Source organism: Camelus dromedarius, chromosome 18, assembly GCF_036321535.1.
Source record: "Camelus dromedarius isolate mCamDro1 chromosome 18, mCamDro1.pat, whole genome shotgun sequence".
In the NCBI taxonomy this organism is placed as follows: domain Eukaryota; kingdom Metazoa; phylum Chordata; class Mammalia; order Artiodactyla; family Camelidae; genus Camelus; species Camelus dromedarius.
This window is the reverse complement of record NC_087453.1, coordinates 16,719,342-16,739,187: the sequence shown is the minus strand read 5'-3', so window position 1 is coordinate 16,739,187 and position 19,846 is coordinate 16,719,342. Positions and strand designations below refer to the sequence as shown.

At 49.5% G+C, this 19,846-nt stretch overlaps 1 protein-coding gene across 2 annotated transcripts; it reads left to right on the top strand.

The window, feature by feature from the left end:
• The first annotated feature begins 1,435 nt into the window (after nt 1-1,435).
• On the top strand, nt 1,436-19,217 carry FAM83D (family with sequence similarity 83 member D). Of its 2 annotated transcripts, none has more exons than XM_010975249.3 (4): nt 1,436-1,958; nt 11,267-11,434; nt 15,349-15,473; nt 17,798-19,217. In XM_010975249.3, exons 1-4 carry the CDS (start codon nt 1,479-1,481, stop codon nt 18,774-18,776), a joined length of 1,752 nt encoding a protein of 583 aa, XP_010973551.1. In that variant the 5' UTR covers nt 1,436-1,478; the 3' UTR covers nt 18,777-19,217. The 2 variants fall into 2 exon arrangements, with proteins under 2 accessions (XP_010973551.1, XP_064331763.1); XM_064475693.1 differs by lacking the exon at nt 1,436-1,958 and adding an exon at nt 1,967-2,905.
• Nucleotides 19,218-19,846: the final 629 nt, after the last annotated feature.

Below are 19,846 nucleotides of genomic sequence, written 5' to 3'. Positions count from 1 at the left end.
CAATAATACAGTAGGTGAAAACGTGGTTATTCCCACTTCTGACCTCCGGCAATGCACAGCCCCATACTGTGGTCCTTGTCTTCATCACATACAGAAGTTGTTGGTATCTTGGAAGAGGATGAAGAAGGGTTCCCTCTTGGGCCCTTCTGGACTCTGGCTGTCAGAGTTGGGTCACATAGAAGGCCCCATATTTGGGTCTGAAAAACTTCACAAACAGGCTAGGGATGGGGAGGAAGCTCTAGAGGGATGTAGGGTCAAGAGAAGTTGTTTTAAGGATGAAAAATATTTCAGCATGTTTGTGTGCTGCTGCTAAGAATGAACCAGTAAAGAAGGGAAATTGATGATCCAGGAAAGAGGAGAGATTGCTGGAGAGGTATAAGTTAGTAGTAGAGGGATTACAGCTGGTGCCCAAAGGAAAGCACTGGCGTTAGGTAGGCTCAGGGACAGTCATCCGCAGTAAGGGAAGGCCCAGGCTGTCAGCAGAGATGCAGACAAGTAGGCAGATGTGGTGGGAGCACGTGGAAGTAACCTCCCTGACTGCTGCTATTTTCTCAGTGACATAGAGAACAAACTCTAAGATTAAGAAAGGGAGAGGAAAAGGTAGGGTGAAGTAGGAAGATACAGGCTGGCAGGCAACATTAATGGCCCACTTGAGATGATGACTTTAAGGCACATCCGATCAGCACGGTTGCGTTTTCTTTCCCCCAGCACCGTATGGCTGCCTGGGGGCAGATGAAAAGTAAGTGGAGAGTGGGGTTAAACCAGGGTTGGGGTTTTGCCAGGCAAAAAAACGAAGTGAGAGAAGAGAAAGCTACCTGAAGTTGGAATCAAAGGAGTGGCTATTATGATGGACCGGTATTTTTGAACGAATGAGCGAATGATTTAAATGCTGGGAAATAAAGGCAACGGCTGGTCTCACCCAAGCTCTGAGAACCGGGAAGAAGCACAGTCAGGGTACCCAGAGCAGGCCCCGGCCTCTCCTCGCTGTGCATTCTGCAGACTGCCCTGGGCCTTTCAGGGCCGCACCGTGGGGCGGGCGGCAGGGGGCGCGCGAGGATGGCAGGGGGCGCGCGAGGATGGCGGGGGCCGGGCTCTCCGGCCTCAATTAGGGCTCCGCTGCCTGCCCCACAGCCCGGGGCAGCACGGCCGCTCAAGCCCCTCAGGGCTGGAGCAGGAATGCTAGTTTGGAGCAAGAACGTAGTCGCCAAGATTAAATCCTACTAGGCAACCCAGGAGCAAGAACGTGGACTTGGAGGCGAGGGGCGTGGCCGGGCCGCTGGACAGCCAATAGCACGTCAGGGGGCGGGGCCGTAGAGGCGTAGGCTGCCCTCGAACTCTGCCGTTAGAAGAAGATAGCCAATGAGAGAGCCGGGGCGGGGCGGCTTGGCCAATGGCGCGGGTCGGTTAGATTCAAAGGTGCCTATAAAGTGGCCTGCACGCCCGCACTGGCCCGAATCGGGTGCGTTCCGAGCACCGCCATGGCCCTGAGGTCCGATGTCCTGGACGAGCTGCCCGCCGCCTGCCTGTCGCCTTGCGGGCCGCCCAACCCGGCTGAGCTGTACAGCGAGGAGCGACGCCTGGCGCTTGAGGAGCTGGTGGCGGGCGGCCCCAACGCCTTCGCGGCCTTCCTGCGACGCGAGCGCCTCGGCCGCTTTCTGAACCCGGACGAGGTGCGCGCAATCCTGCGCTCGGCAGAGCGGCCCGGTGAGGAGGGCGCGGCGGCGGCGGGGGCCGAGGACTCCTTCGGCTCGTCCCACGACTGCTCGTCCGGCACCTACTTCCCTGAGCAGTCGGACCTGGAGCCGCCGCTGCTGGAGCTCGGCTGGCCCGCCTTCTATCAGGGCGCTTACCGCGGGGCCACGCGGGTCGAGGCGCACTTCCAGCCCCGCGGCGTGGGCGCAGGCGGCCCCTATGGCTGCAAGGACGCGCTGCGCCAGCAGCTCCGCTCGGCGCGAGAGGTGAGCTGCCCGGCCCGGCCCCTCGGGTCGCCTCGGTCCCCTGTCGGACAAGATGCCCTCTTCAAAAATGGGGAAATGAGGTCTCCTAGGAGCGCGAGCCGGGTGGTCCCAGGGTCCCCGACTCGCCCCCACTCTTCGTGTATCCTCTCAGATCCCGATCCCTTGGTCACTCCTCTAGGCAGACGAGAATGGGAGGAGTCCTGGTCCCCAAGAACACGAATTGTGCCCAAGTTCCAACCCCTAAAATTCCCCTTCCCTGGGAGTGGGGACCAGAAATCCATCCAGTTCCAACTTTCAGTTAAAACCAAACCAGATTCTCCTGGCTGTCAGTCCACACTAGGTCTCACTTTCTTGAGCTTCTTAGATGCATTACCTAAGATGCACGTAACCTAGGGGAAAATTCCTGAAAGATTGTCCTGGAGACAACTGTGGAGCAATAGGAAGCTATCCTTGCTCATCACCAACACGTGCCTTTTGTTGTTGGAAGCAAATTACTAGAGTGGACAAGTGAAAGCCCTGACCCCTTTCCCTCCCGCCAGCCTGGAGGGGAAGTTGCTCCTTCTGGGAATAGGTGAAGCAAGAAGTGTACTTTTCCAGAGGCTGGGGAAAAACTACTGATACACTTGCCTCAAGCCATCTCTTTATTCACAGTGGGTTTTGGTGCAGCTGTGGATTTGGCTCTTAGTGTGACCGGTATTGTGGTGCAGTGGGAGGTGTTGTCTCCCTGCCAGCCAGCATGAGACTGCAGCAGAGTGCTGGGTACCTAGGAGTCAGGGAGGAAGAATGCAACACACAAGGTGGGAGGGGCAGGGAGGATGTGGCAAAAGACACCTTCCTCCAGAGCCCTGATCACCACCTGCCATCTTGCTCGCTCCCTGACTGGCAGTGCCCAGCTTCCTGGCTGGCTACCTGTGGCAGAGACATGGCAGGTAAAACCCCAGAACATGGTAAGTCTTGGTAGGGCTCATACCCGAGTGTGTATGATTGTGGTTATGACATCTGTACATCAAGTCGGTTGAAGTAGCCTAACTAGGGACAATCCTGGACTTACCAGTGTTCCTGATGCCGGGTGCTCTTTGCCTGATGATGGGGTTTCAGCGAGTAGGGGATATAGTTGGCTAGTGCCTTGCTTTTGTGGCAGTAGCTATGGACTCCAGCTAGGCTGTTATCAATCCTGCAGTGCTTTTGGTGTGCTGAGGGTCCTTTTGATGCAGCAGACGCTTGTGGGTCCAGTGGGAAGATATAAAAGATGAAAGAAGGCACCATTTAGGGATAGGAGTGCATTCCCATTGATTGCCTCCAGGGGGAGAGCTTGGGCACTTGGAACTTGGGAAAAGTAACGAATGAGTCTCCAGGAAAGAGAGGACTTGTCCCAGGGTAGCTGCGACTGGGAACCTGCCAGTCCCGCCTTTGGCTTAGTTTCTGTGCGCCTTTCAAAGCGTGGGTCTGCTGGGTTGAGTGAGGTATAGCATCTAAAAACATGCGCTTTATGTACAGCCTGGCTTCTGACTATAAACTGATAGCTGACCTGGTGCTCAGCTGAGTTTCACCAAAGCTGGAGGAAATATGTTTTGGGCATTTTCTTTTTTGCTTTGGACTTCTTATTTTTAAAAACATTTTTTTATTGAGTTATAGTCATTTTACAATGTTATGTCAAATTCCAGTGTATAGCACAATTTTTCATTTATACATGAACATACATATATTCATTGTCATTTTTTTTTCGCTCTGAGCTACCATAAGATCTTGTATATATTTCCCTGTGCTGTGCAGTATATATCTATTCTACATATGCCTGTCAGTATCTACAAATTTTGAACTCCCAGTCTATCCCTTCCCACCCCTCCCTTGCTTTGGACTTCTTGAGAGCTGAGATGTTTGCTTGTGGGAGAATACTGAACTACACAGAATTTTCCCTTATGCACGTGTACTCCAGAATCTATCCGTATACTATTGTATTTGTTGGTGAGTCATTTCTTTGTCTCTGTTGCCATGTGAATCCGTGTTTGGCTGGGCACTGGCCCCCACAGATCAGGTGGCAGTGGAGACCTTACCTGGAAGTGCTGTGTGCCCTCATTTGGCCATGTGCTATTGCTGTGGCTCTTGGGATGTTCCTGGTACCTGAAGGGAACCCACAGGCAAAGCTTGCCCTGCTAGGGGGTCCCACACTACTCAGACCCATCATTCTTACCAGCTGCACATTCCCTGTGTGCTTTTGTCCCAAGGGGTGCTTTGGCTATGGCCTCACCCTTGAGCATCCTTTTGATAACTTGAGCATTAGTAAAAGCTGTCACTGTGTTGACGAAGAGTCCTGCCAGGAGGAGTAGCAGCTGAGGAACCTGTCGGAGGCCCCCATGTGTACGTGGATGTTTCCAAATTAAGGCCCTCCTGATCTTATGCAACTCTCCTCTGAGTTACAGTAGAAGCTGGACAGCATCCTATGCCGGATGCCCATTTCAACCCAGGGCAGGCTCCCTCTGCCTCGCACTACTGACATTTCAGCCCAGGTGGTTTTTTGTCCTGAGGGGCTGTCCAGTGCATGATAGAATGCTGAGCAGCATGCCTGGCCTCCACCCAGTGGATGCCAGAAGCACTGACCCCGCCACTAAAAAGGTTACCACTTTCAAAAATGACTTGACAGTCCCCTTGGTGAGTAAACGGACCCTTCTGCACAGCACAGTGCCCGGCAGCCCTGAGGAGGTATGGGGACTGGCTCTGTTTTCTGTTACGAAGTGGCTAGAACCACACTGACTGGTGCGGCAGCTGTAAGCCACTGGTGGCTGTTTAAGTTTATGTGACTTAAAATGACATCCTATAAAAAATTCAGTTCCTCTGTTGTGCTAGTTATGTTTCAAGTACTGAATCGCTACTTGTGGTTAGTGGCTACCGTGTTGGACAGCACAGATACAGAACATTTCCAGAAGGTTCTGTTGGACAACACCTGTCTACAACAATGTGTATCATCTGCTACCTTTTATCTACGAGGGATATGAATACACACACACACACACACACACATATATCAATACCTCTATATCCTCGTTTAGTAATATAAATGAGTCTGTATATACATATATCCTTGTTTGTATTTTTTTTAAATGGAAGAATAAATCAAAAACTAGTTGCAATTATTATCTTATTGGGGACGGAGGAAAGGAAGGGACGAGGATGGAAGCTAGGTGTGCCTGAATGTACCTTGTTTTGTAGGTTGGACTTTGGAGCCAGGCAAATGTTTTACATAGTTATAAAATGAAAATAACTTGCAGTGATAAGGCCTTTCCTCCGCCACAGAACCCCTCTTGATGCTTTCCTCTCCCTTCTAAATATCCCAGCCCGCCCAGAAATGCCCCTGTGCGAGGTCGGTCCCTCCGCCACAGGGCTCGTGAATGACTGGCTTCCCGGCCCCTGCCTTCCCAGAGCGGCACTGCGGCGCTCTGCGGACCGCTCTGCAGACCTGGGCTCCACCAGCCCTTTCGTCTCTTACTGAAATTGCTAATTTTATAACAGCAGCCCATGAAATGGAGAGAAAACCGCATGCACAAATGAATTCAGGTTTCACTGTCGAAACTGACATGCTTTTTGTCTTTAAACCCTGAAGGAGATATCAAGATTGTTATTTAAAGATTTAAAAAAAAAATTTCAAGGAGATATTTTCTGTTCTATTAATACATGTAATAAATGGGGCAAAAATATATATAGCGCTTTCCATTTTTTTTGTCCTTAGCCAGAAGTGGCAGGAGCCCTGGGGACCTGAAGGAAGTCTAGTTTGGGTGTCATGCGATCAGCATGAGGAATTCAGCAGACAGGCCCTTGCTGACCACTGGACAGGCTGTCTTTACATGTTCACAGACCTTTGGTAGAATTCCAAGCATCTTGCACACAAGCTTAATGACTGTGGGTGGGAAGGGAGAGAAACTGAGGTACAGTGAGAAGGGGTGAGTGGCATGAACTTCCTGCTCCAGGCAGAGGAAGAACTGGAATGAAAACAGGAATGACTGACCCTGAGCGGCCCCTCCAGGCTGCTCACCTGCCTGGTCAGGGCCCCGCCTCGCCCATCGAGGCTGCTCGAATTAGGCCGCAGAGCTCCAAGGGGCCGGGCTGAGGATGCCCAGCTCAGGTAGATTGACTTGCACAGGGTGGTGGCAGAATTAGGACTGAGACCACGATTAGCCGCCATATGAGGGTTTTCTCTGGGCCAGGAACTGTCAGGTGTTCTCCCTTGTCCGAACCCACTGCAAACACTACAAGGGAGGTAGCATTATTTGCATGTTGAAGAAGCCAGCAGAACAGAAGTTACTTACCAGAGGCTACATGATGGTGCTCGGAAGTGAAGGAGCGTGCATCCCCATCCAGGTCTAACTCTGCAGCCTCTTCACATGGCGTCTGTGCCTCTGAGGTTTCCTAATTAGTCAGCAGTACCGCTCGGAGGGAGCAGTGCCCGGGGCCCTAGGCCTTGCACGTTCCCTAACGTTCACTCTGTGAGCCAGCGTGTGTTATCAGGGACCACCCTCCATGGTGGGCTCAGTGTGTGGACTTTAAGGAGTACTCTACTGATCCTTTTAGGATTTACTCCAGGCTCTCAGTCATCTGAAGACTAGTCATTACATGTGTTTGGGATAATGTTTAATCTGACACTTTTTAATAGGTAGCTCTGGGGTCTCCCAGGCTGGGCTGAAATTCCAGTTCCTGTATTTACTTAAGTGTCACCTTGAACAAGTTCCCGGACCTCTGCATGCTTTATTTTTCTTATCAGTAAGTTGGAGATAACAATTAATGGGGTTTTCAAATCTCTAGATACTTCTCTAGAGCTTTTTGGCAAATGGAAGAGATTCCAGTTCTACGTGAAAAAGTAACACAAATAGAGTCTGTGCAGATACCCCAGGGACTGCCACCCATAATCACGTGGATCACCGGGTCCCGTGGTATAAATCATCAAAGGATAGTTGGAGTGACAGAGGTAAGGCTTGAGGTTTTGTCACTCATGATGACATGGGACTTGACACAGGAGTGGCTGTTCTAGATTTGGCTGGAGAAGAGCGGGTACAGCGTGAGGACGGGGCGGCGACCAGCCATCCAGGCGCTGACAGTGGGGTGTTTCCTCCTGTCATGTTATGACCGACGTGCACTGGGCTGCAGATGGGCTTCGACCCTGGAACAGACGCTCCAAAGCCACCACCCACAGAGCTTTCCAGCCCTAAGAGAGCAGGCAGGCTCCTTATAGCACAGGCTGGGACAGGGCAGGGCCCACAGTGACTGTGTGGGCCCCTGACAGGTGTGGGGTGCCCACCTTCCCATGTGTCTCTCCCTTGTCCATCCCACAGTGTGCCTTGGGGCTGGGGAGTGATGACCACTTTCAAGGCCAGGTGTACGTCTAGGGCCCAGCAGCCTGCAGCATGAACGCCAGCACCTGGTTGCGGCCAGCCCGGAAGCAGGCACTTGGCGGGCTAGTGAGTGAGCCCAGGTCAGTGCTCAGTTCAGTGAAGAGGCTTGAGGAGCCTCAGGTCTGGTTCAACTCAGAATGGCAGTGGGGGAGGGGGTGGGCAGAGCATGTAGGGGAGCGAGGATGGGGTCTGAAGGAGGCCAGGGAGCTGATTGCTTCCACACCTGGGGCTATTCCTCCTACAGGTGGCTTTTAAGGGTCCTGCTCTAGAAGGAGAGGAGGCGATGTTGGGTACAGGAGAAGTCAGGGAAGAAACATCTCCGTCCACCCTCTGAACACCCTGTGGGTGTGAGAGGCCAGAGTTCAAATCCAATTATTTTCAACACACAGGAAAGGTTGAGGCTTGAAAACCAAACAATGAAACTAATAGCAAATTAAATACTTACTCATTATCCAACAAAGGTGGTGTTCGTACAATTGTTAAGTGATGAAATCAATATTCAGTTTGGCAGGCGCCTTATACTTATGTCCCTGCTCCTGGGGCCCTGCCTCCAGCAAGCCTCCAACCCTCTGTAAGCTGGCCAGCGGGGCTGGCTTCCTTGGTCTCTGTCCCGGGGTACCTGGGTGCACATCCATTAGCCCCATCACGCTGGGTTGCTCCCAGCTCGTCCTCTGTCTCTCCTGAGGACCAGGACTGACCCTAGATTAGTTTTTCTCTCACTTTCTCTCATGAGCTGGACTCTCATTCTCACACCTGTGCATTCAGAACCCCCTTATGAGGTTTTCCTGTGACCACAAAATCAGTTTCAAGCCCCCTCAAGATTGTTTCTTTTTCTGTTTCCTGTTTGTGCGGCCCTGGATCTGCCTCTGCCCTCGCCCCCTGCCCCTTCTGTCCTCCCGCAGCCGGTACAGAACATCGCTTGCCCTTCCCGCTGGTCCCTTTCCCTTCTCTGCGACTCTCATGGCTTCCTGCCTGGCCCATTGTCAAAACCTCTACCACTGATTTTCCTTCTTTCGGTCTTTAGTCCTCTTAAATAAACATTTGCTGAACCTAAAAAGCTGTCTAAGTGCCGGCTGTGTTGCAAGCACTTGGGAGCGTGGCCCTGTGTTGAAGGAGACCCAGGTCTCCAGCCTGCACCAGCCTTCCCGCATCAGTTTCCCCTGTCCTGCTGGGTTCACCACTGAACTCATTGCTCTTCCTAAACCTTCCCTCCGTGGCCTGTATGATACTGGCGCCTTGGGCGGCATTCAAGGCCTTCTGTGCTCTTTCTTGCTCACTCACCCGTCTCTGTCATCCCTGTCACTCCCTTTCCCGCATACCCTGCGTTGCAGCCAAATTGGTACATCCCCATCATTTCCTTCCTCTTCCTCTGTCATCACGTGGCTTCCTGCCAGATGCCCTCCCCTTCACTTCTCCCCTGTCCAAACCGTCCCTATTTGTGATAGCTCAAATGTCCTCTCCTCGGGGACTCCTTCTCCGCTGTTCTTTGGTAAACATTTGAGTGCCTGTGTTGGGTCTACCACTGCGAGGGAGATGCTTTACTGTCTCCCCCTCCTCCTGAAGACTCCCCTGATTTCATTATGTCTCATTTTGCTTCCTTGCATCCCACATCCTCTCTTTGTGGGGAAGTCAGATGTTTGTTGAATTCTTTATAACCATCTTCCTGCCTAGTACAGGATTCAGCCCACAGTAGACTGCGGAGATGCTGGCAGCATAACTGAACACCTGTTTCATGCCTGCGCTAAGCCCTTTCCATGTTTTGTCTCATTTAACCCTCACAACAGCCCTTTGATGTAGCTGCTGTTGTCCATATCTTCCAGAGGAGGAAACTGAGGCTCAGAGAGATTAAGCAACTTGCCCAGGGTCACACAGCCAGTAAGCTGCAGAGCTGGGATCTGTGCCCAGGCCTTTTTGGCTTTTAACCACTAAGCTATATGACCTGAATTAGTGGGATAAATATGACTCCAAAGAGGATGTATAAAAATGCAGTGGAGGATGTGAACTTTGGAAGATGCCAGCAATTTAGAAAGAACACTTCTTATTTTCTAAATCACTGTCTCCAGTGGGTTATAGCTGTACCCTTTGCCAAGAATAACTCACAGCTGGGGCTTCCGCAACGTGGGGTGGGGGAGGTGAGGAAGAAGGCAGCCAGAGAGAGAAATTGGTCTTCCAGACTCCCGCACAGCAGCGACTTCCTGGGAGCTGGCGTTTCAAGGTCCCTCCCCTGGTAGGTGAGACTCTGAGGTTTTAGGGAAAAACAGCAGACTCTCCTCTTTGTCTCTGCACCTCTTTAACAGCCAAATAGCTAAGGGGTAATGATTCTGGGGTACTGTCCTGAGTCCTCTGGGGCCACAGAGATGAACCAATCCCTTTTAAGGGCCTCTGCTCCCACAGAAGAGGTGAGACCTATAAATAAAGCAGCTTCATGTTCAGAAAAGGAGTTGATGTGATTCAAAGAGATTCCTGTTTTTATGGCTGCGCTTGGGAGGAGGGAGACACCTCGCAGCCCCAGCCTGCAAAAGGGCTCCACGCCTTAGCCCTGAAGGGGGCGCTTTCATAATGTGGCCTGGTTGCAGTGGCCTGTACTTGGCCTGCGTGTTTTTATCTATTTGTTTACTTTTTTTAGGCAGGGAAGAGAAGGTAATTAGGTTTATTTATTTAAATGGAGGTGCTGGGGATTGAACCCAGGACCTCATGCACGCCAAGCCCACAGTCTACCACCGAACTGTGCCTTCCCCACGTCAGCCTGCGTGTTTTGATCCCCCCACAGCCCTGCTCTCAGACCCGCGGCGGGTGCGATTAGACTCTGCTGCTGAAGCCGCCTCTCTGTAGCAGGAAGGCCGGGAACTGGCAGGTGTCCCCCTGCGCTGAACTGCCTGGACTGCTCAAACTCTGGGCTGGTCACCTCGATCTGTGAACCAATACTCAAGGGATCTTTTGTACCCTGCACTGCTTGCAACGCAGTCATTTAATTCTCACTACAAACCTACTTTGCAGCAAAGGAAACAGACTTTCGAAGCAGCTGTAATTTGCCTGAGGCCACAGGGCAGAGGCAGCCCTCAATTAAAGTCTGTGCTGTGTGTGTAAAATTGATCAGGATGCACAAATGGAGCCAGGTTGTTGGGGAGAAGAAGGGACTGGTGCAAGCTTCAGGGCAGCATCCTTAGGACAAATTTCTGTGTTCTTGTTGCGGGCTTGCGCTGTGGACACATCCCGAAGTAGAGGGAATGCCTTTTACAGAGGAGAGGCTGGCTCTGGAAGTCATTTGGTTAGAGCCCACCCTGTGGGGGGGGGGGGTGGACGAGATGCAGATTCTGCGACATGCAGGGATGGAGGCAAGAGATGGGAGCATCAGCTTGCCTGGTTTGATTGGTTTCGAGCCATGAATTGGTGGCAGATGGGGCGGGCCTTTCCAGATTATAATAAAAAATCATCCTATGACCCTAAATCAGACAGTAATCAAACTCAGTCTTGGGGAATGGTACACCTAGCAGGGGGCCTCAGAGATAAGGTTTTACATGCCTAAGATGATGGTGTGCCAGCCACAGAACCTCGGTAGCTTGCTGGTCTGAGCTGAGCCTGTAAGGTGGGGGTTTTAGTAAAGGAAGGGAGTTGACTGGAACAGGTTCATAGGAGGGCAAGGTAGTTTTGAGAAATTTGCAGTGTGGAGGAGAGTGGCTAGGAGGCTGGTGGGAAGGTTAGCTGGGCGAAGTCCAGATTTGTAGGATATAGTGGCCTGAGCATCTTTGGAAATGGAAAAGGGTCCACAGTGAGGGGAGACCTGATACTGCGGAAGGAGAAGGAAAGATATCAGAAGATGGGGCTCCCTCTGCAGCTCTGAGATGGGGTCTGGAGTCTGGACAGCGAGCTGTAAAGTGCTGTCCTTGTGGGCCGACCACTTGATCTTCCCTCTGCCCCTCACCTCAGGTGATCGCAGTGGTGATGGATGTTTTCACGGACATCGACATCTTCCGAGACCTGCAGGAAATCTGCCGGAAACAGGGAGTAGCCGTATACATCCTTCTGGACCAGTCTCTACTCTCTCAGTTTTTGGATATGTGCATGGATCTGAAAGTTCATCCTGAACAGGAAAAGGTTGGTGTTCCACTGTTTCTAGTTTCACCACGATGAGCACATAACACCCGAATATCCGTGATCTACCTGGCGGTTGGTGGTGGTATCCCCATTGCAAGGGAGGGACCTGGGGTTGGGAGCAAGTTGTGTGCCTGAAGTCTCACAGAAAAGAAAGGACAGAGTCAGGACTCAGACCTCAGCCTCTCCCTCACACTGTGCTGCCTCCTCATAGGGAGCTTGTCTGTGGCTGGCAGCTGCACCAGTAGGCCCCAATTTTAATCGTAGCAACCACACTTAACAGGGTTCTGCACTGTCCTAGGCTCCTGACAGTGTTACCCAACTTCATCCTTACAGCCGGCCCATCAGGTAAGCGGCATTATGTCTGTGCTTCAGATCGGGAAGTACTGTAGCCCAGTGGTGGGATGGAGTTGGACTCTCCGTCTGTCTGCCTGCCTCCAGCCCTGGGGTTCTTAATCACTGTCACTTAATCACTGTCACATGCTGCCTCTCACTTCTCATTATTATAAAATTAGACTTATTATGTCCTTTGCTTGGAGCATGAAAGTAATTTGAGCTTAAGTATTTAAATGTAAGGTTATATAACTCAGCTAGCTTGTTCTCTTTCATGGAAAGAGGCAAGAAAAATAATCACGTATTACACTATCCCCTTTTTAAAAATTAAGCAACTTATGAGCTTCCAAACTTAATCCATCAACTTGGTTCATCACCTTAAGTCATCAACTTTGTTTATCACTTATGTGAGTGCCTGCTTTAAGCTACTCACTACTCCAGGTACTGGAAATAAAGCGGCGAGCAAAGTGGACGAAGAGTTCAGGCCTTGGTACTGTAGGTTACCACACAGAGGATGTGAACTTAACAGCTCGTTATCATCGAGCAGTTTGGTGCACAAAATTTTGGCTGTTTAACTTCTCCCACTGAGCTCTTGATGATTGCTCTCCCTAATGAGGAGACTGAGGCTTGGTTTTAGTTAGGTGCCTATTAACTTGTCACTGGTGCTACAGAGCAAATTCACGATGGGGGTAGGATTGAAACTTGGAGACCGACGGGAACAGCCAGCCGTGTGATCTGACGGTCAGTTTAAAAATGAGATCAGGTGGACCCAAGGGAAATGCAAGTCAGGCATGGAAAAGCACATCTTCATCCAGCCAGAGGTTCAGCCCATGCCTGCTCTGCCAGGGGGCCCGGTGAAGAAATTGAAGGTGTCGATGTTTAATTTCAGGGCGCTCTTGCTGTAATTGACGTTACGTGTGAGTAGCAGGAAAATCACAGAATAGTCTGACCACTGCTTCCATTGAAGTGATTGGCTCTGATTCACCCGCCCGACAGAAGTCTAGGAACATTTGCCAACTCAGCTGCCCACTGCTGGCTGCTGCCTTTGTGGGTGTTCAGATCGTCTAGGAAGGGTCAGAAGGAAGTCTTTACCTTTGGCCTCACCGCTGTTCGTCGGGTCTTAACTTATCCCTTGGGACGCACCATCTTCCCTGGGGCTTCACACACGAGGGCATGTCAGGGCTGTTGACTCTGCACCCTCACTTCGTGGGCCTGACTTCTCCCACCCTGGCACTATGGCTGGTCCAGAACATTGGGTGTCCTGTCTCTGGGAGCTTGGTCACACGTTTATGTGCACTCAAAAGTGCTTTGGCCACAGTCACAGAGGCCTGCCAGGTACATGCCAAAAGGAAAGATGCACAAAACCACCGAGATCTGCCCGCAGTGATGCTCTTTGTGCTTGTTATATGTGGATCCTTTGACGCTCTGCTCAGGAATCTCCAGGAAGCCCTCCCCTGCCAGCTCCACATGCACCTCTATGGAAGCTTCTAGTTTTGGGGGGTTTTTAATACTCATTTTGAAATAATTTGATTTACAAAGGAGTTACCAAAATAATATAAGGGATCCCTGAATACTCTTTACTCCAATTCCCTAAATGTTAATGTCTTACAAACTTCAGTACAAGTTTCAAAATCAGGAAATAAGCTTGATATGCTATTATCTACTCTACAGACCTAAGACATTTCACTAATCCTTCCGTGAATGTCCTTTTTCTTACCCAGGATCCAGTCCAGGATCATATCTTGCATTTACTTGTCATTTCTCCTTACAGTCCTCTCATCTGGAACCGTCCCTTTCTCTTTCTTTGTCTTTAAGGGTCTTCATGCTTTTGAAGAATACTAGCCAGTTTCCTGTAGAATTTGGATTAGAATTTGGATTTGTCTGATGTTTTCTCCTGGTTAAATTCTGGTTAAATTCATATTTTTCATTTTGGTGAGAACACCACAGAAGTGATGTTATGTTATGCCATAGCTTTTTTGTTTTGTCTTTTGTCTGTATTTTGAAATGATGATAGGTTCACAGAAGTGGCAAAGATAGCACATAGAGGTTTCCATGTTTCCTTCACCCAGTCTCCCCTGTGGTTACACCTTACGTAACTTACAGCACAGTATCAAAACCTGGAAATTGATATGGGCACCATGTGTGTCGATAGTTCTGTGCCATTTTATCACATGTGTACCTATGTTTAACCACCCCCACCATCAGAATACAGGTAGTGTATTCTGCCTAATAGCCTATACGCTATTCCATCATCACACAAAGATCTCCCTCCTGCTACATCTTTATGGTCACATCCGCTCCCTTCCCCTGGATCTTTCACTCCAGCAACCACTAATTTATGCCCTGTCTCTCTAATTTTGTCATTTAAAGAATGTTATGTAAATGGAATTATACAGTATGTGACCTTTTGAGATTGGCTTTTTTCACTCGGCATAATGCCCTTGAGATCTGTCCAAACTGTTGTGTGTATCAATAGTCTGTTCCTCTCTATTGCTGAACAGTATCATATGTTATGGTTGGACTGTAGCTTGTTTAACCATTCACCCACTGAAGGCCATGAGGGTAGTTTCCAAGTTTTTTACTATTATGAATAAAGTTGCTATGGATATTTTTGTACAGGTTGTTGTGCAGACAAAGGTTTTCACTTCTCTGGATGATGTCATATCTTGCTATAGTTTTTTAACATTCATCACTTTTCTCTCTTTGTCCTTGAGGATAAGGAGCATGCCTTCTATCTGTGTTGTCTCGAGCCTTGGCACATAGTAAAGACTTTCTTTGTCGAATGAATGAGAGACTCGAACAAAAAAATCTTAAACATTTAATTTAAACGTGTAAGATTTCTAAAGATATATGGCCACTGATCTGCTCTGAAGAATGACGATTGTCTTAGTATTTTGCATACCATTATGTTTGCATTTCTGTGTGTCATTTTACAAGGATAATTATGCATACACACGTGATGTATGGCCCCAGTGTATTACCAGAGCACCTTTTTGCTAATTATGTGCTTGTGGGAGAAATGACATTGCTCATGAAGCCACATGTGATAGGGGTGTTTCAGCCGCCGAAGTCCTATGTCAGAGAAGTCCTGCCTCTGTTCCTGTCCCCACACCCATCACGTGTGGGGTAAGTGTGGATGCCTATTATTCACTAGCAATGCTACTCAACAAAAGAGGAGGAGAAATAGCTCCTTTAAGCCTTTGTTAAAATGTTATTTATTACTAGCATGTTTTCTTTGACGATTTTATGCCCCACATTTTGTTTCAAAATCCTTTCTTGGATTCTGTTGTTCATTGTCTCCAAAAAGTGAGTCTTCCTTTAGAGCACACGTCCACAGGAACTAAGGGTCTCAAAAATCACTATGAGGAAAAGGCACACGAGAAGATGGACTGTGTGAAGCAGCATTACTTGAGTCCTGAGAATCACCTGGGTCGTGTACAGTGCGGGTTGGTACTGAGTGGTGACTGTGAGCTGCTCATCTGCCAATAAGCTTGTCTTTTGGAAGCTGTAAGTAAACTCAGCCCTCTTTATGCATGTGTTCACGGGATGGTTCACTTCTTTTTCCCCCACGCCTCCACCCCCAGCTGATGACCGTTCGGACGATTACAGGGAATATTTACTACGCCAGGTCAGGAACTAAAATTGTTGGCAAGGTTCATGAAAAGTTCACACTGATTGATGGCATTCGTGTGGCCACGGGCTCTTACAGGTGAGTTTCTAACCCGTCTGTGCTTGTTGCTCTAAACTCATTAGGGGAAGTTTGCACTCTAGGGGTCCCAGCTGCTTGTCTCCCTCCACGTGAGCCTCTGCAGCTGAGCATTCTGCGATGTGTGCATCCGTGTGTGTGTGTGTGTGTGTGTGTGTGTTTGTGTGTGTGAGAGAGTAGGTGAATCAAAGCCTTCTCCGCTGGGAGGCGGTCGGGGTAGGGTCACCTCCTCGGCCCCGGGGGCCACAAAACTCAAGTCCAGAGCTCAAAGCTTGCCTGGAGCCCCAAAGGCGAGTGGGTCCAAGATTCTGGGCTCAGCCAGGACTGCAGTGGATGTGTTGGGGCTTCACAGTGACAGGAATAGTCCCAAACCCTGTTCCTTGGGGCCTTTGATCCGTCCTTGTCCCTGCTTGCTTGGAGGGGAGGGCAGTTGCAGGCATCGGCCTCCGTGTGGAGGGCACAGCCGGAGCGTCACTCCTTCGTGCTGCTTCAAGCCTGTGACTTAGGTGCTTTAGTCTAGAAAGTACCGATGATATTTCTGGCTCCACCTCTGAAGTCTCACTTTGGCAACGGCATCGAGGGTAGAGTGCGGGCAAGCTGAAGGCAGGTGGAGATAATGAGTGGTAAACCCCAGTCTTCAGAGGCTAAGATACACCATGTTCACTCCCGTGGCTCGGATGGTCACATGTTTTGCCACCTCGGTGTTAGATCGTCTGATGGTTCACATGAGATGTGTCTCTACTGTTTAAAAAAGAAACACACATTTTTGAAGCAACATGCATCCCAGGGTGGTAATTGTGTGTCAGCCCCGGGTAAAGGGGGTGTGCAGATGTCCCTGCGAGATGAGCAGTCAGACCAACAAACAGTAGTTTGAGTCTTTCTTCTCAAACTACTGTCATTGCTCAGAACAAAATTTGAACTCTTTCTCAGGACGTCCTTTCATAAGAAGTTTGAAAATAGCACGAGCAAGCTAGCTTTTCACCCAAAGTGGTATTTATCTATATTAACCAAACTAAGCTCCACATGGTTTTTGGCTGTTCTGAAAAATAAAATATAAAAATTACCCCCTGCAAAAGGAAATATGCTGCTGCTGAGATGGAGGATGATGACAACTTCCATTTGCTGAGGACATTTTATGATTCTGTGGTGTTGGAGAGGTGTCTAGTTTACATGATCTCAGGGTTTTCAAAAGGACCTTTCTTCTCAGGCTCTGAAGGCAGCTGTCAAAGTGAATTTGCATTGACCTGTGTTCTTGGTTGCAAAAGACAGAGTTGATACTATGTTTCATGATTTCTTATGTAAAACACCCTGCTCCTGATACAAATTTCTGTGTCAGTGGGGCAGTTGCAAGTGCAGAAAGCTAACTCAGACTACTTCATGCAAATTGGAATTTAATGACTCTGGTATAAAAAGGCTCTGTTGGTTTTCAGCTCACCTTGACCAAGAGGCCATGCATTTATCAGAACACTGTTTCCTGGGTCTACTTTTCTCTGGTTGATCCTTATTCTCAGTCAGGCTCTCCCTTTGCAGGCAAAGATCCCGGCTTACCCACGTGGCCTCTAGCAGCTAGCTCCGGAATAGAGAGCCTTTCTTTCTCTCTGCACTGGTATTGGTCCTTGAAAAACTACTTGGCTTTCGCTGGCTCAGTGCCCCCCTGAGTAGACCCCAGTATCCCAGGGTCTAGGATACTCTGGCCAGCCTGGGTCACCTGCCCACCTTATTGTGATTGGAGAAGGTGCATCAATGAAAGGTTTCTGAGGCGAAGTGGGCGAGCTCCTGCTACCCTAGAAAGAAGAAGCGGTGCTGGACAGCTAGGGGCACATGGCCACTATTCAGCTCTAAACGTGTGCTGAGAACAGTGTCATCGTTAGAATGACCACCACATCTCCCATTGTGAAAGTGGCAGCATGGAGGTGGTGGCGAGGAGCTCTGTCCCTGCAGTTCTTAAGGACTGGGGCCTAGTCTAGGCTCTGCCACCAGCTTCCCACTGTGACAACGCTAGGCGGCTTCCTCACTCCTCAAATGAGGGCGCTGGCCTCAGTGCTTTAGAAACCCTTTCTAGATTTTAGCACCTCTGTGGCTAAGGTGTGTAGGTTTCAGCGTGTTGGTTAAACAGTGGCTTTTTAACGTTTCTGTTAACGCGTCCCTACGCTGTATACTGTGCTAAGGCTGGCTGAATTCACACCAAATGGTCAGTGTGCTGTCTGTCACTGGAATTGTGACCTTTACGCCACAGAATATCTGGGCTTTATATTCAGATCGACAATAAATAGCTGAAGATTGCTCATCCTTACCAGCTTCTGTTTGTTTTGTTTTTAATCCTGAAGTTTTACGTGGACGGATGGCAAATTAAACAGCAGTAACTTGGTCATTCTGTCTGGCCAAGTGGTGGAGCACTTTGATCTGGAGTTCCGAATCCTGTATGCACAGTCAAAGCCCATCAGCTCCAAACTCCTGTCCAACTTCCGAAGCAGTGGCAAGTTTGACCATCTTGTCGACCAGAAACCATTGTCCAAGGAGCTCACGCTGGGCAACCTGCTGCGGCTGCGGCTGGCCAGGCTCTCGAGCACCCCCAAGAAGGCTGCGCCGGGCTGCGCAGAGGGCCGGGCAGAGGCCAGGCATGGGGACTCCGGCTCCTCCACCATCAGTGAGGAAGACTACCTCGGCAGCCGCAGGGACAGACCAGAGAGTGGGAAGGCGACCGATGCTGCCACGCAGACGGAGCCAGGAGAGGAGACTCTGGCTGTGAGTGTGAATGATGCAGGGACACAAACCGGCACTGCCTCTGCATGTGCTGGCACCCAGACCACAGTCACCACCAGGGTGGTGAGCTCCCAAACTGAGGTCCGGTCCACGTCAGCCACCACCCAGACCGACATGGATGAGAACCTTCTCTTCTCTCAGGGAACCCAGTCGAAAGAAGGGTCACCAGTATCAAGGATGTCTGTGTCAAGATCTTCCAGTTTGCGGTCTTCTTCCTCTCTGTCCTCCCAAGGCTCTGTGGCCAGCTCTATTAGCTCCCAGACTTCCCTCCGAGCCACCGACCTCATCACACCCGGGCACCCTACGTACTGGAGCACCCCCCGCTTGGATCTGTGCTTTAGAGACTCATTCAGAAACTTGAACAAAGAGCGGCAGTTTCACTTGGCTGGAATCAGGTCCCGGCTCAACCACATGCTGGCTATGCTCTCAAGGAGAACATTCCTTACTGAAAACTACTTCGGCTTTGGTTCTGGGAGTTTCACCAGATCATCAGCTCATTTGCTGGCGGTCAGAGATATCACACTTTATCCCTCCTACCAGTGACTGCTCTGCTCATGCACAGCCTCTGGCTTGGAGTAGATGACGTCAGAGCATCCTGCTTTACACGATGTCTCCTGTCCCTAATTGCCTTTCTTTCACTCTGTCTTTGAATTCTAGAAACTGCTCATTACTGTACGTGCTTTAGTTTTATTTTATTTTTAATCATGTATAAACCAGGTATTGGTTTTACATTTAAACACTATGGGTACAGTTTTTTTGCACTATTTTATTATTGATTTCCTTTCAAGAGAATGTTTCGGGGCTCTCAGGCAATTCAGGTAAGAGAGAAAATATGTTTTGCATTTTTCTAGATATGTGTACTCTTCTGTTTTAGAGGTTTGAATCACTTGTTTTTATGATCAAATCCTAATTAGAAAAAACTTAAAACTGTTTCTTAAGTGTCTGTCTCTCCTTTAGAATATCTGTTCTTAGCATTAAATAGTTGTAAACAACGCTTGTTTGGTGGTGGCTCCTGGTTTTTTTTTCTGTTCACTTTTCTCTCTTGCACTTTTCTGTTTAACTCTAGGAGTGTGCCACAAGTAAATGCACCTAATACATAGTTATGCAGGGTTTTTTGTTTTTAGCAGTGTTAGGGTGGAGAAGTAGATGATCCAAATTATAAAAGAGAAAATATCCACTTAAAAGTTAGAACACATAGGGTGATACCTTCCTTAGTGACAGGAGTATTGATGTCACTAGCTCTGTAGTTTGAGGAAACTTACCAGACCTCACAGTTCTTTTCATGTGCTCCAGCTTGTCTTTTTCAAAGAAGCAGCTTGAGCTATTCAGACGAGGACCTTGGTTCTGTGCTCTGCCATAGAACGCCTCACCGTGCATTCCTGGATTCATCCCTGGTAGTAACTCTAGTGGCCCCACGGGCGTAATTTCATCAGATGGGTGTATTGACAGTGATTTAGCAATCTAATATCCTGGAGCAGGGGCCAAAGAGGACACTGACAATTATCCCAGATTCCTAGTCCAGTGGCAGGCAATGCAACCGGTTTCTACACCCTGCTAAGCAGGATTGGTATACCTGTGGAATCCTGTTTTTGTCCAGTCTCCTTTCTGTGGAC

Coding starts and splice junctions, on each gene's coding strand:
- FAM83D (XM_010975249.3), top strand. CDS start 1,479: ATGGCCCTGAGGTCCGATGTCCTGGACGAGCTGCCCGCCGCCTGCCTG. Junction 1,959..11,266: donor AGCTCCGCTCGGCGCGAGAG/GTGAGCTGCCCG, acceptor CCCTCACCTCAG/GTGATCGCAGTGGTGATGGA. Junction 15,474..17,797: donor GTGGCCACGGGCTCTTACAG/GTGAGTTTCTAA, acceptor TTAATCCTGAAG/TTTTACGTGGACGGATGGCA.